This window comes from Mirounga angustirostris, unplaced genomic scaffold, assembly GCF_029215605.1.
Source record: "Mirounga angustirostris isolate CCGP_5_RB_7025 unplaced genomic scaffold, mMirAng1.0.hap1 SCAF_2, whole genome shotgun sequence".
Lineage (NCBI taxonomy): Eukaryota > Metazoa > Chordata > Mammalia > Carnivora > Phocidae > Mirounga > Mirounga angustirostris.
The window spans coordinates 729692-746435 of NW_026991710.1; the positions used below are offsets into that span (position 1 = coordinate 729692).

A 16744-nucleotide genomic window follows, 5' to 3' on the forward strand; every position below is an offset into this window, starting at 1 on the left:
GGCAGAGGGCGGTCTTGTCTTTCTCCCGCAAAGCTGTGGAGTCTGAAGAAAGTTCTGGGCTGGGAGCAGGGCCTGCAGGCTGCCTGGCGTTTGCCGGCGGATGTCCTAGCGGGGTTTCTGTGGGCGCGAGTTTCTTTGTAGAGCCTTGCTTGGGGGTTGTGAGCTCACCAAGAAAGCTGCGTGAATTTTGACCAAGGTGCTTTTTTTTTTTTTATACCGAAGGAAAGTTGTTCTTTGGTCTCAGGAAGGAGGTGATCCAGTCGGCTCGTCTGGCACGTTGGGAGGGATTTATCTCTGAACGTTGGACGAGCCAGGGTCTCGGCATCAGGGCAGTGGCTGGCCTGAGAGCAGGGAGGGTTGTGGGGATTCATGGCGCCCTGAGGACCGGCCCCCCCTGCCTAGCAGGGGCTCACACTGTGTCTGAAGGAACTGGGGGAGGCACCCTCAGGGCAGCTGGGGCTTTGGGGAGAGCCCCGGAAGCCATGAGGGCTGGTTGGGCAGCGTGACCTTGTCCCTCCAGGCCTGGGGTCCGCAGCACTGCTGGGGTGGGCAGGACTTGGAGCCCAGAGCTGGCAGCAGAACCTTCTCGCCTCAGGGCTCTAGGGCCCCCAGGGGAAGGGCAGGTCTCCTAACGGCCTAGACTGGCGCCTCCCAGTACAGGAGATGCAAGCTGCTCTGCGGGGCCGGCTCCAGCCCCAGCCCCACACAGAGCCTGGCCTGTGCCTGGACTGTTTGGGAGCCCTCGGCACTGTCCCCAGGCATCCGAGGGAGCGTCTGGTGGGGGCAGCTCCATGCTGCTCGGGGCAGGCCGGTCAAGGAGCCTCAGGGGAGCGCTGGCGAGGGTGGGAGTCCAGCCTGGAGGATGGCTGTGGGTGAAGGGGCCCTGCCCCTCCGGCATGGGGACAGCAGGGCTGGCCGGGACTCAGACTCGCGGGTCACTGAGGCCCTGTAGGCTGCAGCTGCCTGTGGGAAGGTGGCGTGGCTTCAGTGGGAAGGGCGCATCACTGTCTCTGTCAGCCGAACGGACGGTTTCCAGACACTTCTCCACCAACTGATTTAAAAAAGGCACTGCTCCGAAGTCCTGGGAGATTGTGCTCACCCGCGCTGGCGGGCGGCGGCACCTGGACATGAAGCGATTGGGGCTCGAGTGGCTGAGTGGCAGCGCCCCATTCAGGTGGGCGCCGCGTATCTGCACATCTGCTCGACCCTGCGCAGGGTGGGCGGCCGCGGGAGCCACTGCAGTAATTAGGAATTACCAACGAGTTGCTCCCCACTCATTTTGAAATAAAACGGACGGGGCTTTAAATCATTTGCCTTAGCGTTTCCCAACCTGGCGGGCTCGGCGTGGTAACCGCGTGCACAGCTGGCCGAGCCGGGGACGCTGATTCGGGAACGTGGGATTTGAGGATTTTAGAACCTCTGACAAATGTGTCAGAGATGAGCACAAACACGGGGCTCCTGTCTGGCAGCTTGGATGCTGAGGAGAAGTCGGGAGCCCAGCTGGGAACAAGCCCTTCGGGGTGGGGGTGTTGGAAGGTGTCCCGTTTCTGGTTTTGTGTTGCTGCTGGTTTCTATGTATTGTTTTTCTTTTGACATAGAGGTTCCATCTTTGAGAAATATTTAAGTCCGTTAAAATATGTTTAACTGTTTGTTTTATAGAGTGTGTCTCTGTTCTGTTTGGAAGCAGCTGGGGATAAATCTCAAATAGATCGATGTGGAGCATCATTTGGTAGATTTAGTTTCCAGCCCTCTGCTGTGGGAGAGGTGTAATAATCTGTGCCTGCTACATTCGTGAAACTGATAAAAATTCTGTATAAACTTTTAAATCGCCTGTGGTTTAATTATGTGGCCACGATCACCAATTATTGTGTATTGTGTAATTAACAAAATACTAATTTCCTACCAACTACTATGTCTGAAAAAAATAACTTCAGGCATCAGTTTATATAAACCATCAGCAGGATTTTTTTTTAATGGCTGGGTTGTATAAGCGGGTAGAATACTCACATGGGTGTTTCCGTCCTCGCCGAACGCCAGTCTGACGCGGCCACGGGGTCTGGACCGCGGGCACATCCTCACGCGTTCCCAAAGCAGACATCGCCCTGCGTGGCTCTGGGAGGCTTTCCTTCCGTGCAGCCTCCCCAGCTGACGGGACGGGCCTTCTGCCGGGGAGGCACCTCCCGCCTCAGGCAGGGGCCCTGGACGCTCCTGCTGCCGTTGTGTCCACAAGCCTCCTGTGCCGTGGGAGCCACGTGAGTGCCGGCTTCCTGTAGGTGAAAAGGACAGAGCAGGAAGCCGCGGAATGAAATGTTGAACGAGCCAGGCAGCCCAGGGAGGCAGGGGAACTAAATCAGCCAGCAGCCGGGACCTTGTGCGCGGCAGGGCCAGTAAACAACCTTCCCGGAGACGCGGCTCCCTCCATCACGCTGAAGGCCACGAGGCTGCAGGGCTGGGAGCCGGGGGAGGGGTCCGCACGCCTTCCGCCCTCCTCACCAGGGCTGGCAGCACACGCAGGCGCCCCACTGCTCAGGGCCGGCCCTCGCCCCTGCGCCCCGGGGCCCCGGAGCGCAGCCCTCCCCCTGCACTGCTGCGCACCCCTTGCTCCTGAATACCTTCACCGTCATCCCTTTGGTTCCACAAGCGGCCCTGTGAGGTGGGTCACGTCACTACCCCAGTACACAGGTGGTGAGACCGAGCCTGGGGGGAGGTTGTGTGGGCCTTGGCCTCGGAGGGCGCCGGCTGCCTGCATTTTGCCTGTGAAGGTTGGGCTGAGGGAGGAGAGCGTGCACAGCGGGTTTTCCTGTTCTTGTGTGGATGCCGCTTCCTCGGGTGGTGAGAACTGGGGAAGCACTGTGCGCTCTGTGGGATGTGCTGTCCCACGGCTCAGCCGCTCACATGGGCTCCCCAGGGTGGCCACCGCGGAGGAGAGGGTGCCCGTCTGCGCCGTGGCAGACTCGAGTTACCCGCCGTGGTTCCGGGGTCACCACCTGTGTCGGGGACGGACGCACCCAGGCGCAGCAGGGCTCTTGGCCCCAGCCTCGGCCTGGAAATGGTCCAGGTGTCCCGTTGACCCACAGCCTGGTTGCCTGCACCGCCTCAGGCAGTTTCCAAGGCGAGGCCTGTCGAGCACCTCATCCTGCGCGGATCTGGATCAGACAGGAAAGGGGGCCGCAGTCACTCCAGAGCACGGTGACGCCCGTCTGCACCAGCTCCGTTCCCGCTGAGCAGGGGACCACGTGCTCTGCGGCCTTGTCTGTCCGAGCGGGCTTGGCGTGCCCCGGGTGGTGTCGGTGGGGGGTCCCTGTTCCCTCGTGCTTGCCCTGGTCAGCCCCGCGCGCCCCACCGTCCTCTGCCCTCTGAAGGCGCGTCCCCAGCAGCTGGAGATGCACATGAGGTATTGGCGTAGCTGGGCAATTTGCACGGCCTTCCAGGGAGGGCATTAGCATATAAATAGCAGATGCAATGACGACCATCACAGCTGAGCACGTTTAATTTTTAGTTTATAAGATAGAATGGGGTTTTAAATGCATGGCCATCAAGCCGCTGAAAGACAAATGCAGTTCGGAGCTCACTTGTCTGACGAGGCCTTACATCATTTTTTTTTTAAAAAGGGAAACAGACACACATAAAACTGAACAAAAGTGATTTCTTGGGTGAAAAGTAATTGAGATTGCGCACCGAGTTAATTAGATCGTACAAAATTTATTTAACGGTCCCAGCTGCATCTGGGCGTGCGTTTGGCGGGCCGACCCGCTCCCAGAGCCAGGTCACTCTTCCTTTTCTTCCTCAAATAATCAGTAACCCCGATACCCCCACTGCTGTACGCTGATTGTGTTGTATATTTTAGCCGTTTTATTGCTTGTTTAATTATGATCCCAGAGGCTCATTTTTCTAAATCCTTTTAACTGTGGGTGCGACTCCATGTGTATGAAACCGGCGGAAGGCCCGCGGCCCCTCTCTGCCTCCCAGCGGCAGCGGCTGTGGGCGGCTCCCGAAGGGCCACCGCTGTGGGAGGCGTCTGGCAGGCCACAGGGCTCTGAGCGCCTGCCCGGGCCTCCCGGGCTGCCTGCCCAGGGACTCCACCTGTTGGAGGAGGTGGGTGCACACCCCAGACGCGGCGGGGGCGGGGTGGGGGGCTGCAGAATGAGAACAGTTCATGAGTTGACCCCATTTTGAGGACCACCCACCTTCAACCGGTTGCCGCCTCAGGGGCGTGAGCTTCCTTCCTTCCCAGGATCCTCAGGCATCCACGCACCCGCGCCCGGCCCCCTGCCAGCCTGTGAGCTTTGACCTTGAGGGCAGGTGGCCACCTCCCTGCCCCACTCCGGGACTGGCTCCGGCCGGGCTCCTTCCTGCCGCCGTGCCGTTTTGCCGGGGTTTTAGAGAGGGCCTCCTGGCCTGGCTGGTGGCGGTGTTCCTGTTCTCTGAGCCGGCGTTTGGCGTGAGGCCCTGGAGCAGGTCACATGGGTGTCACAGCAGTGTGACTGTGCTTGGTCATGGGGCTTTGTCCTCTGGACAGTGGGTGTCACTGCCCTCCCCCAGGTGCTGGGGGTTCAGAGAGCCGACACCGCCCTGGGAACTCCATGTTGAACTTGGAGGCTTTGGAGCGCGGATTCGGTGTTAGCAGCAAAGTCCGTCTCTGGCCCGGTGTCGCTGCGGTTCCAGGGGGCCACCCGCGGCTAGAGGGCTCACGGCTCACGCACACAAGTAGATTGCTGCAGAGGCCAGTGCCCCGGCCGCGGGGACCCTGAGGGGGCAGTTCTTGCCCCAATGGGTCCTCCTGGAGGTGGGTGCGGCCTGGCCCGCCTCGAGCGGTGTTAATTTAAGAACGAAGAGCAGCCCAGGGCTCTGTATTTCATCACAGGAATAAACAGTTTGAGTTGGGGAGAAAGAGGGTATAATTCCTAATAGTTAGCTAAGCAGCGAAATATTTTTTAGGAAATGAAAATTTAGTAAGTCCCTGGTGAAATTGAGGGGTGGGAGCGGTAAGCGTAATATTTTATGAAAATGACCCCCATATTTAAAATCCGGTGCTCTCTGTTCTGCATTGTAGCACCCAGTCCACATCTACCTTTTAGAAAATTAAAACACATAAATTCTGTTTAGTGTTTGATACGCACTAGCCGAGAACCGTAATGCCCTAAAACCTTGGGCTGCTTTCCACCTTTCATAAATTCCTGGGTAGATTCTATACAAAAATAATTTTCAGGTCCGTGGCTCATTGTTATTCAAACGTGATTGATCGCCGTCATTTGCCCAGCTCGGGAGTTAAGTGCCCCTGTCATTTCCAAAGAGTATAATTGGGACGTTTCACAGGTCAGTGGTGGAGACAGGCTTCCCTTTTGATCAGTGTTAGACTGATAACAAAAAATTACAGTTTTCGATGATTAATGTCTCCCGCGCTTCCCAGATGCACCGCAGTGGGGTGTACCCAAACAAAGTGCATTTGCATCTGATTGTGCCTCTTGGGGGCCAGCGGTGGCTCCCCCGCGGGCATCCCTGGGCCGCAGGTAACGCCAGATGTGGTTGCTGATGCCCCGGCTCACGGTGGCCGCCACCAGGCCCAGCTCTGCAGCGACGGGCAGCTGCGGGGGGCTGCCGGCATCTGTAACTCAGCTGAGCCTGGGGGGCCTCCTGCCCCCATTGTCACCCAGGCTCTCCATCCTCCGCCTCGACGGTGGCCCTGAGGTGTGCTGTGGAGAAAGATTTCGGAAGTGAAGGCATGTGTCACAAGGTTCTCCAGAGTTTGCCCCAGTAGTTGGCATTTATCTGACAGGGGCCTCCGTCCTGGCTGTTCCCTTCAGTGGGATTGAGACTGTGGTAAAGGTCTGCGCCCTGGTCTGGCTGAGCTGGCTCCCCAGTACTCCAGGGCCGGTTGGCAGTGGGGCGGGCGCTCCTGGTTCCTCCCTGCTGTGACCCTCTTGGGAAGGACCCATCCCGTGGGGGCTGCTCTCCTCAAGTCCAGTCCTAGGGCTGTTGGGGGTCCCTGAGAATGTGGGGCCAGCTGCAGAAGCCCGACTCCTGTTCCATGGTGGACCTCCGTGGAGAGGCCGGGTGCTGCCCAGCCAGCGGGTGGGGGCAGAGGGTCCGGGTCTCGTAGAAAGGAAGCCGGCCCCATGCAGTTCTTCAGGCCCTCTGGGCAGGCTATGGTGGAGGTAGCCCCCCAGCCCCTCTGGTGGCTCTGGGGCCCTCACTACACTGACCTGGGTGGGGAAAGAGGTCTCATCCAAAGGAAACTGTTTTTTCAGTGGCTTTTTAACAAGTCATTCTTAAGGACAGAATGTTCCAGAAGTGCCGTAGTCACACCAGCATCCCCAGAGCTGCCCCCGAGAAGGGTGGGCGGTGCTTTGGCCTGGAGGGAGGGGCGGCCCTGCCTCTCACTGGGTGAAGTTGGTCTCCTGAGGCTCTGGAAACACACCTACTCCTGCGCCTCTCCCATGCATTTCAAAGGGCACCAGGTGGTGGGGCAGGTTTGTATGTGGTTTGGACGTGGAGCTGCGGATCTGGCGTGAGCTCAGGAGCAGGACCAGGCCCAGAGATGATCTTCCGTCTCCAGTGCTGCGGCAGGACCGGGAACCTCCGGGCCTCTGTGCTGTGCTCATACGTAGGTCTGGGGGTGTTTCCACAGGTGGCAGCCCCAGGGGACAGGGATGAGGATGAGGACGAGGATGATGGGGACTTTGTCGAGGTCCCAGAGAAGGAGGGGTATGAGGCCTGCATCCCCGACCACCTGCGGCCGGAGTATGGTGAGTGCGGGGGGCTGGGAGGGGCTGGGTGGGGTCCTGCTAAAGATGCTGTCCCTCAGGGCATGACCTCACATCTGGGGTCTGGGGCCCACTGAGCAGGGGAGCCAGCCATGGTGGGCGCCCTGCCTGCTGACACTGCAGATCTGTCACTGAAAATCTTGCAACTCTCCTGTTCCCCAGGTACTCTCGGGTCGGGCTCCTCCCCAAGGCCTCCCCCCAGTGGGCTCCCGCTGTCCCTGGTGCACAGGCCCCAGCACCCAATCAGTGGGCACAGCCAGGCTGGCGCCACACGAGGGGCAGCCCTGCTGGGGACACACAAGTCTCAGCACTGGGGAGCGAGTCTAGGAGTGGGGCGGGCACCCCAGAGCAGAGAGCGTGCCCCGGGGACAGTGCTGTGGGTGACTCCTGAGGTGGCAGGAGACTGGTGACCGTTCGCTGGGCTCCTTAGTCCCCGGGCCCCATGGCTGGGGCATCCCCACTTGCCATCTGTGGAGTCATGGACTCCGCTGCTGGCCCAGGACACCTCCGTGGCTCGTGGCGGAGGAGGGCCGTTCCTGGGAAGTGCAGCCCCAGCTCTGACTGGTCTTTGCTGTCTGGGGTTTCCTTCTTTCCCGTGTCTGCACCCCAGCACGGTGGCCATCTAGCAAGAAGGGGTGTGGGCCCGCAGGATCTACCCAGCACACACATAGGCGGCAAATAAAAACAAGACCCGTGGCTTTTGTGGAAAAACAGACCAATCGATTTCTCTCTGAGTCTGTAAGGCGAAATGTGAGTTTGTTAACCAGAGTGTAGATGACTGAGCTCAGGTGTGGCGCTGTGGCCCAGTAGGGGCATCGTGCCGAAGTGGCACTTCCAGACCTGACGGCTGCCGTTTGCGCAGCCCCGGTTCCTCTCCCCGGGCACCAGCCTGGATGTGGGAGCAGCGGCGACCCACCCCTGCTCCCAGCCGGCCAGGGCCTGTGTGCCTGCCTCGCCCCCTGCTCCAGCCATGCGGGCCTTCACTTCTTAGCTTTTGGGTCTTCCTCTGACCGATAGGCAACCCTCCTGCCCTTTGTTCTTCTGTGTTCTTCTGCACCTGAAATGGCCTGCCATCCCCGGTTCATGCTGCTGTCCGCCCCAGAGCAGGGGCTCCCTGTGGCCAGAGGCCCCACCTGCACCCACGAAGTACCTGGGGGCTGCCTAAGGCATCTGTCGGGAGCAGTGACCGCCCTCCCGTGCCCAGGCCGGAGCCCAGCAGAAGCCCGGACACTCCCGCGGCTGCCCGTGCCCCAGGCTGGGACAGTGGGCAGTGGGGCAGGACTGCCAGGGAACAGCCCGCTCAGTGTTGTCACTTCTCCAAGTTTCTGCAGCAGAGGAGTCTGGTGACGGGCAGCCCGTGACTGAGAGCCTCCTGCGGCCGGCAGCGCGCCCAGCAGAGGTCCGGCTTTGAGGCGCTGGGCCCTGCCTCTGGGGCCTGGGAGCCCCACGCTGACCCTAGCTAGTCCTCTCTCCGAGGCTTTCTAGCTGCGGACACTTGCCCTGGCCCTCAGCACGTGCTGCTTGGAGGGCATTGAGCCCTTTCCGCAGGAGGGAGAGCTTGTCTCTGGCCTGGGGCCGGGCTTGGTCGCCAGTTCTGATGACCGCGGTGAGCACAGCTGCGGTCCGCTAGTGCTTCGTCTGCGCCTCGTCCACTCTGCCACGCAGGCCGTGGCCCTCAGCAGGGACGGTGGGGCTGCCACCACTCCCACTGGCAAGGTGCTAGGCAGGAGTGGCAGAGGGGACTGGGCGACAGGCTGTGTGGGCCCGCCGTGCTCACAGGACGCGCGCGTGGACTCAGCCCGGCCGTGGCGCCACAGTGGGTGACCCTGCCTCCAGGTGTTGCCAGCTGGGGCCCAGCCCCGCCGGAGCAGAGCGGCTTCCCCACGGAGACACTCCTGATGCCGACATCTGCAAGCCTGGCAGTGCGCATGCCGCCTCCGCTGAGCTCTGCGGTGTTGGTCCGGCAGGCGGGATGCGTCCTCCTCTGTGCCCCTGTGCTCCTGAGGCCGGCAGGGCCCGAGTCCCTGGTGCCCCTGGCCTGGCCCCCGGAGGGCGCCTCGGGAGCCCAGGGAGGGAGGCAGAGACCCTGGTGGTCTCGCTGCCACCGGCTCACCCCGTTTTTCTGGAAGGCTCTCAGCATCCTGTCTGTGCCCTGGAAGGTCATGCTGGTGGCCGACGTGGATCTGTGTTTGCAGACAGGTGGGCTGCGGAGGGTCCCGGGGGTCGACTGCGTGCCCGAGACAGCCACCAGCCTAAATCCCACTGTGAGCCCCGGTGGCCCCAGGGCCCTGGAAATGTGACCGGCGAGTCAGTTCATAACGTAGTTTATATTCCGCCGCTGTTTTTTCAGTTAAATGCAGGTGAACCTGCAGTAGATTCATCTAAATCCACACAGCTGCGGAAGCTGGTGCTTTTCTTTCTCATTTCTTTCTCTGAATTTTCACCGAGGGGCTTTTATCTTCCCCTTAATCCTACCATTTCTGTCAGGACATAATCTCTTTCTCAAATTTACATTTTAATTACAAGGCCAGCTGAACTAGGTAAAATCAATAATGTCAAGCTCGGCGGCCTAACTCCACGCGGAAGCCGCAGCCTCTCCATTTCCCGCTATCGATTTCATCGCTCCCACCCTGTCTGCCTTAGTGCTCCAGGCAAATGGGTGCCACTTGGTCAATTTAAACAAAAAAGGGGATTTGGGCATTTGTAGGATTCTTTCGAAAAGCAAATGTGGGAGTAAATTTGAGCCAGGCTCCTGTTCGGGGGAGGCCCACGCCCCTCTGATGGCTGGGCACAGCTGGCCTCCAGCTCTGCTGGAGAACGCTCGCTCCCGGGCCTGAGGCATGCCGTCTGCTTTTTGGGGTTTTACTTTGAAAGTGTATGTCAGTGAGATTGATTTTCTACAACAATGTGAAAATGGTAGTGTTTTTTTAGCGCCCTGAGTATTTACTCTGCTTTAACACGCTTACCCATCTTTTTAATGGTTTAAAACAACAAATCAATGAAAAATATATTTCATTCTTGTAACTCCTAGGAATTCTCATATTGATCCTTAGGCTGTGATTGTATCCATCTAAATGCCACAAGGCCCACTTATCAGCCTCCCCCCCGCCACCCCCCGCACCAAGCCGCGTGCGTGTGATGCGCGCGCACACTCGTGGGGCTGACTGACCGCGACAGGCTCTTGTCAGCATCCAGGGTAGGGGTGTTGGGGGGTTTTGAGAGCTGGGGCTAGGGTGTCATGGTGACGATGGAGCCTGGTCTGTCGTCCCCACACTGGGGGACCCGTCACGCCCGAGCGGCTCCGTCTTCCACTCCCAGCCGCGGGAACCTGAGAAAGGGCAGCGGGCAGGCTTGCCGGGCGTCTGGAGTAGGCGCTGGCAGGTGTTTCCTGCGAAGGGCCCGTGGGCTTCTGGAGCCCACGCGAAACCAGCTGTGTGCAGCCACGTGCTGGGAAAACCATGCGCCGAAAGCGGCCCATCCGCTGATGCCCACGAAGCACTGGGCTGGCCGTCTCCAGGTCGAGTCAGGCTGCCCCTGCTGCAGAGAGCCCACGCCCGAAGCAGACGCGGCCCCTCCCAGCGGCACCGGCCCAGCGAGACTCTTCCTCGAGTCCCGAATGGCCGGGAAGCCTTCCCTGGTGTTTAGTCCTCGGTGCTGCCGTGTCCTTCCCGATTTTCTCTCTAAATCCAGTATTCATGCTTCGGTGTTGGAGAGTGCTGGGTGGAGCTGTGTTCAGCAGGACCCTCGACCCCGCGAGTCTGCATGCTCAGGAAGGGTGTGTGTGTCACTTTCGACATCCGGGTCTCCATTGCCCTTTGCTCGGCTCCTTCTGACCGCTCCGTGACCCAGGGACCGTGGTCTGGGGACGCTGAGGTCCCTCGGTCCTCCTGCCTGGTGGTCCCGTCAGGTGTGCGTGTGTTCTGGAAGGCTTTGCGGATACTGTCCCTTGCGGCTGTGGATTTGACCTCTTTGATCTGTTCTATGAGGGTTTGCAGAGCCGGCCACGGCAAGCCCTTGAGCTGCTTACCACGTGCGCCGCGTCTCTCCTCGTATGTCCGTTCTGAGCTTGAACCCTGGTCGTCCTGGCGACACTGCCGTCCCCGCTTTCTCTGTCCCACTTGCAGGGTGAGTCCACGTGGCCGTCTTCAGCTTCATTGTTCTGTTGACTGTTTGCTTTAAGTGGGTCTTGTGTGGACCACAAGTTGCTAAAAGTTTTAGGACTAATCTGCCTTTTAGCTGATTTTAATCCATTTAATGAATTGTTTCTAGTTGTTCAATGTCCCGGGCACTTTACTGCCCACCCACTTGTTTTTTCCTTTTTCCCACCTTTTGTTTGGTAGGTTAATGCTTCTTCTGTTTGTTTTTAAAACATTCATTAAATATTAATACAATTGTAAGATCATTGATTTTTCTGAGGGTTATTCTGCGTTTTTGAAAGCTTCATCCCCATGTTTCCTGTGCACGGTTCCAGTCACAGCGTAAGGATGTCTGCACCACCCTGCCCCCGCAGCCCTCCTCAGCCCCGCGCGCGTGCTCGCTCTGGTGTTGGGTGTGCGCCGGGAGGCACGGCCATCACTTCGCACTTACACTCGCATGCCTTGCCCCAAACTCGCTTTCCTTCCTGACAGATCGATTACTTTGTCGGGGAGTGTTTTCTTTTTTTTTTTTTTTTAAGATTTTATTTATTTGCGAGAGAGAGAATGAGATAGAGAGCATGAGAGGGGGGAGGGTCAGAGGGAGAAGCAGACTCCCCGCTGAGCAGGGAGCCCGATGCGGGACTCGATCCCGGGACTCCAGGATCATGACCTGAGCCGAAGGCAGTCGCTCAACCAACTGAGCCACCCAGGCACCCTTGGGGAGTGTTTTCAAAGCAGGCCTTCCGGCGGCTCCAGAAGGGGTCTCGTGTGTGCGAGGCCGTCCATCACGGGCACCGCGAGATGCTAGTGAGCTAGATAGAAAGTTCTGAGTGTGAACGTCTTTTCCTTCAATCTTCTCAGGACGACCTCCGGAGACTTCACCTTCACCATCACTGTTAAAAATGCTGGTATTGGTAGGATGCTTGTCTTTCAAGGTCTTTCATCCGCCTTTTTTCTTTGGAAGCTTTTTGGATCTTTCTCTTCATTTTCAATGTCCTTAAATATCCTCGTAACTGTACTAGCCGTGTTTTCTCCGTCTCTTTCTTGGCACTCAGCAGGCCCTTTTGGTCTTTCCCAAATTCCAGGAAAATTGGGTGTCTTATGTCTTCAGCTGTTTCCAAACTCCAGTTATATTTTCTGCGCTTCTGGGGTCCAGTAACGAGGATGCTGACACATGTGTGCCATGCGTCTGTTCTCCCCACCTGAGCTGTGAAAGCTGCCCCTGGCTTCATCCCCCGCCTGCTGCCCGGGGTGCCCGCCACTCACGTGCACCTCCGCCTGGCGAGTCGTTACCGCGTTCTGTGCAGGGGGTCTCCACTCTCCCCTCCTCTTCCCAAGCTCCGGGCCCCTAGGCCCTTGGGGAGCGTGCAGCACGCTTGACCTGCTTGATGTCTCGTCCTCTGTCTGGGACATGCCGCTCAGCCTGTTTCCTTCCTTCCTGGCAGGTCACAGTTCTCAAGGTGTGAGTGCGCTCAGCCTGCAGGCCCTCAGCGGGGAGAGTGCTCAGTGCAGGCCCTTGGCCCCCACAGCGAGTGTGGGGAGGGGTCGATTCCCACAGGGTGCCGTGCCTGTGGTGACATCATCCACACCCTGTGCCGCCCTGGGACCCTGGCTTGCACGGGGCAGGGGGGCTGTGCGCCCCACAGAGGGGCCAGCAGGGGTCAGGAAGGGCCCTGATAGTGTTGAAGAATCTGCTTTCACCCTGTTCTGAGGACTTGGGGATGGACGCTGGCCTGCAGAGGTCAGTGGCCTGGTGGCCTCGTCTTTGGTGTTGGGAGACGCCAGCGTGGTGGGCTCGTCTGGCTGGCGGCTGGGCAGGTGCCGCGTGGAGCCTGGCAGTGGGCTAGTGGGTGCATCACTGCTGTGCTGTCCCCATGGGATGGAGCACGATGCCCCCGCGGGTTGGTCTGGGCTCGTGGGAACGGTGGCTGGGAACAACAGCACATCTGTGTTCCAGGGCTGGAGAAAGACCCAGCTGCACTGGGCTTGCAGGCGAGGAAGATGGCGAGGAGGGATGAGGAGGCACGTGACCCCACCTCTGCTGCTGCCCAGCTGCATCAGCTGCATGGACGCTTGCCCCCTCCCCCGAGCCCCAGGTGACTTCCAGATGCCCTGCCTCTGCCCAGGGCGTTGACCTGCCTCCTCAAGCTGCCGAGTCCCCCCTGGCTGTGTGGGGGCAGCCCTGGGTGCGCCCCGGGCCGGGAGAGCACCTGCCACTATCTGTGCCTAGGGCAGGGCTTGCACGGGATGGGGGGCCCTCAGAGAGCTGGCATGTCAGCCAGGGCACGGGGGCGGATGTCAGGGCATCCCCAGGCCCAGGATGAAGACCAGAGATCCGAGACCGGCTCCCTGCAGACCGCTGGGGCTTGGTGCTGGGCTTCTCACAGGTCCCAGAGGCTGCCCTGGAGCCCGGGCCCAAGATGGCAGAGGTCACTGCTCCAGTGTGTTGACCCAGGGGCTCTGTGTCTGCTCGGGGAGGGAGGACGACGAGGGGGGAGGCAGGTGGCTGTGGCCGGCTCTTGCGTGCACAGTCAGGGTGTCCTGTTTGTGGCCTCACCAGGGCACCTGTGGGACCGGACAAGGCTGGGAAGCTGGCAGCGGAGTGGGCCCGGGCGCCTGTCGTGCCCTTTGGGGTGGACCTGTGTTACTGGGGCCAGGAGCAGCCGATGGCGGGGAGGATCCTCAAGTGAGTGTGGGTGTGTCTGGTCCCGCCTTTCCCTGGCCGGCGAGCACACCACCGGGCCCAGGGCCTGGCTCTGCCTTACCGTCCCTGCAGGGGCGATCACCACACGCAAGCTCTACTGGGACCATAGAACTGTGGCCGGGGGGGCGGGGGGGGCCTGGACTTTTTCTGAACCTTCCTGTGGCTCCCTGGGGAGACGTCCTGCACGGTCTTCCTACAGTCTGGCATCGTGAGGTGTGAAGGGTGGCTGCCTGGGCCGAGGCCCTTCCTGATCTGTCCTCGCCCCTCCGGTGCAGACTCAGACCTCCACACAGGCCAGGCCTGGGGTCTGCAAGGACTTTCTGGGGAGCTGTCCCCTCGCAGTGCTTGCGACGCTCTCTGTGGGGCCGCAGACGAGAAGGGGGCACAGGTGCACCCCCCAGGCGGGCCCCCGCCCCCTAGCGCTGCCTGTCCTGCCGGGCTGTGGGCAGCCATGGAGGCTGTGGACAGGGGACGACTCGAGGTTTGGCTTGTGGCGCCTGTGGTGGGGTCCAGGAGTCTCTGTGACCTGCTCTCCTCGGGCTGCCTGGCCTGGAGCCACACTGTCGGCAGCATCCCTGGGGCGGCTGTTGCAGGCGTGACTCTGAGCACCGCTTCTGGAAGCCCAGCGAGGTGGACGCGGAAGTGGGCAGCGCCAGCGTCCCCGAGATGCCGTGGAACCGCTGCATCACCTTCGCGGGCAGGTTCGAGCCCGTGCGGCACCAGTGCCGCGCCCCGAGGCCCGACGGCCGGCTCTGCGAGCGCCAGGACCGGCTGAAGGTGAGGCGGCGGCCGGGGCCGGGATGGGTGCCGCGGGGCTCCGCTGGGCCAGGGCAGGGCGGCCGGATGGAGTGCTGGGCTCCAGCCGGCCGGTGCAAAGCCCACCGTGGCCTTCAGCTGGGCCCCCTTCCCAGGGAGGGCTTGTCCGTGGCTGGCGGGCCTCGTGCCGGCGTTGGGAGTCTGACATCCAGGACCCGGGGGGCTCTGCGCTGGTTCCCACGTCCCTGCTCCCCACAGCACCTCCTGAGCCGGAGATTCACTGAGTGTGAAGGGAGGTGGCTTTGGCCAGGCCGATGGAGGCCCCAGCCTCCCTGCTGCCAGAACGGCTCTCCTCTTTGTCACAGTGCCCTTTCCATGGGAAGATCGTCCCCAGAGACGAGGCGGGCCGGCCCCTCCACCCGGAGGATAGGGCCTGGGAACAGAGGCAGCAGCTGCGGAGACAGGCAGGGCGTGCAGGTAGGTCTAAGGGCTGGAGCAAACGGTGGACACTGTGTGGGGGGACGGCCTGGGACCCTGGCAGCCACCTGCCGCCTCCAGCATGGTCGTAACTCACAGTGGTGCCGCAGGGGACACGGGCTTCTAGTTGGGCCACGTGTTCGTGTCGCTGCCACTGGGGGACACGGAGTCATGGCCAGAAACCACCAGCATGTTGTTTGCTGGTTCGGGTTCTGGGTTCTGAGTCACGTTTTTAAGGAAACGGGGGAATGGAGGTAAGAAAAGTTACTGGCTGAAGCCCGTTCTCCAGAGAGGAGGGCAGCACGTTCACACCAGGTGGACACTTGCTCCGTTGCCTGGCCCACATCCTCTGCTCTGCAGCCTAGCAGGTTCCGGGCACGTGTGCGTGCGGGCTGTGTGCGTGTCCGGGCGGACGCGAGGAGGTGCCAGGCAGGCCCTGAGCCCCAAAGCTCGGGAGCCAGGTCTCCAGAGGCTGGTCCAGGGTTCTAGCTCGCAGGCTAGCTTCAGGCCTTGAGCCATGTAAGCATCGTTCGCAGGACAACTTGGGGAGCTTGTCTCAACACAGTATGTGTGTCGGCGCCTCGTGCTGGGCACATGCCACATGCTGGCCACCATGTGACTCCCAAGGATCCCTGAACAGCAGGGCCACGGGGTGTCCCCCAGAAGGGGCCGTCACTGTCTGGGCAGCATGCGGGCATGCTCAGAACGGGGGGGCACCCACCAGATCCCTGATCTGTCTCAGTGTCTCTGTGGTTTGTCAAGCCTGGGCTAGGGTCTGGAGGTCCTGGCTGCCTGGGGCTCTCGCTGTCCCAAGAAAGCCACATCGCCGACCCAGAGCCCCGATGAAGGGAAGGCGGACGTGTGCGTGGGGGCAGCACTGGCCTGCACGTGAGGGTCCCAGCCAGGCCGTGTTTGTCGTCATTAGTGGGGTTTTTCCCTTTGACAGATGGGAGATTTTAGGCTGACACTGTGTCTGAGCCCCCTGGGCCATGGACGGTGGCAAGGAGGGGCCCCTGACCTGCTAATCCGCGGGGTGAGGCCTCCCCTGGTGGCTCACACTCGGGAGCAAATTAAGTGCGTATTTTTTGTGTCAGCCCTGAAGAGTATCTGGTTCTCCAGCCCTCGGTGACTTGTTAACAACAGGTACCGGGCTGTGGCCGCGGGCCGGCGCTGGCCAGTCAGATGTGAAATAGCATCTCTTTACTAACTACACTATTGATCCCCGCCTCCCTCGCACGCGGGGCAATTTTCTTTTCCCTGGTGCTAACCTTGGTGACAATGCACGCCGAGCTCCAGGGCCCGCCAGCGCACAGGAAGGCCGCGTGGCCCCGGCATCTATTGATTTTCTTCAAAGGCTTTTAAATTGCTCCTTCATTTTACTGAGATGCTCATTCCATCTCTACCGGGCGCCAGTATTTTTCCGTGGTGTTTAAACAATTGCTCCATTCACTGGGCTCCTAAACTGTGGCGCCTTCTTATTACAGGAGATAAACTGTTTAGACAGTTTTCCTTAATCTCAGATTAATCGTTCCTGGATCTGAATTGTGCAGCCCTGTACTCCTTCACCTCAAAAAATCAACTTGGGGAGGCCTAGCCATCTGTCTGTCTGGGGCGCACGTTCCGTGGGTTTCCCGCGGGCGTGGGGGCGCCATCGGAGTGTGGAGCGCCTGGCACCCTTCTGTGAGCCAGGCTTGGTGTCCGCAAGTCTGGGCACATGAGGGGGGCTGTGCCGTCGCATCCCTGACCGGGATGGCCTTCTGGAGGCGGCCAGGCTGGACGGCGCCCTGGCTCACGGAGCCCACCCCCACCTTTCAGAGGCCAAGCAGCGCCCCCTGGGGCCAGGATGGGAAGGAGCAGCCAGGGCAGTAGCAGGGCCTTGGGCACCCTGGGCGTTAGGCAGTGGAAGC

General features: G+C 60.4%; 1 protein-coding gene across 6 annotated transcripts in view; it reads left to right on the plus strand.

The window, feature by feature from the left end:
• UVSSA (UV stimulated scaffold protein A) overlaps positions 1-16744 on the plus strand; it is a 38092-nt gene that overhangs the window by 11350 nt on the left and 9998 nt on the right. For 5 of the 6 annotated variants that reach the window (XM_064584122.1, XM_064584124.1, XM_064584126.1 and 2 more), the window contains 5 exons: positions 6629-6746; positions 12858-12996; positions 13461-13586; positions 14198-14381; positions 14726-14837. In XM_064584122.1, the coding sequence (XP_064440192.1) occupies positions 6629-6746; positions 12858-12996; positions 13461-13586; positions 14198-14381; positions 14726-14837 (679 nt within the window). The remainder of the gene's footprint in view (positions 1-6628; positions 6747-12857; positions 12997-13460; positions 13587-14197; positions 14382-14725; positions 14838-16744) is intronic. The other variant, XM_064584125.1, reaches the window with a different exon arrangement.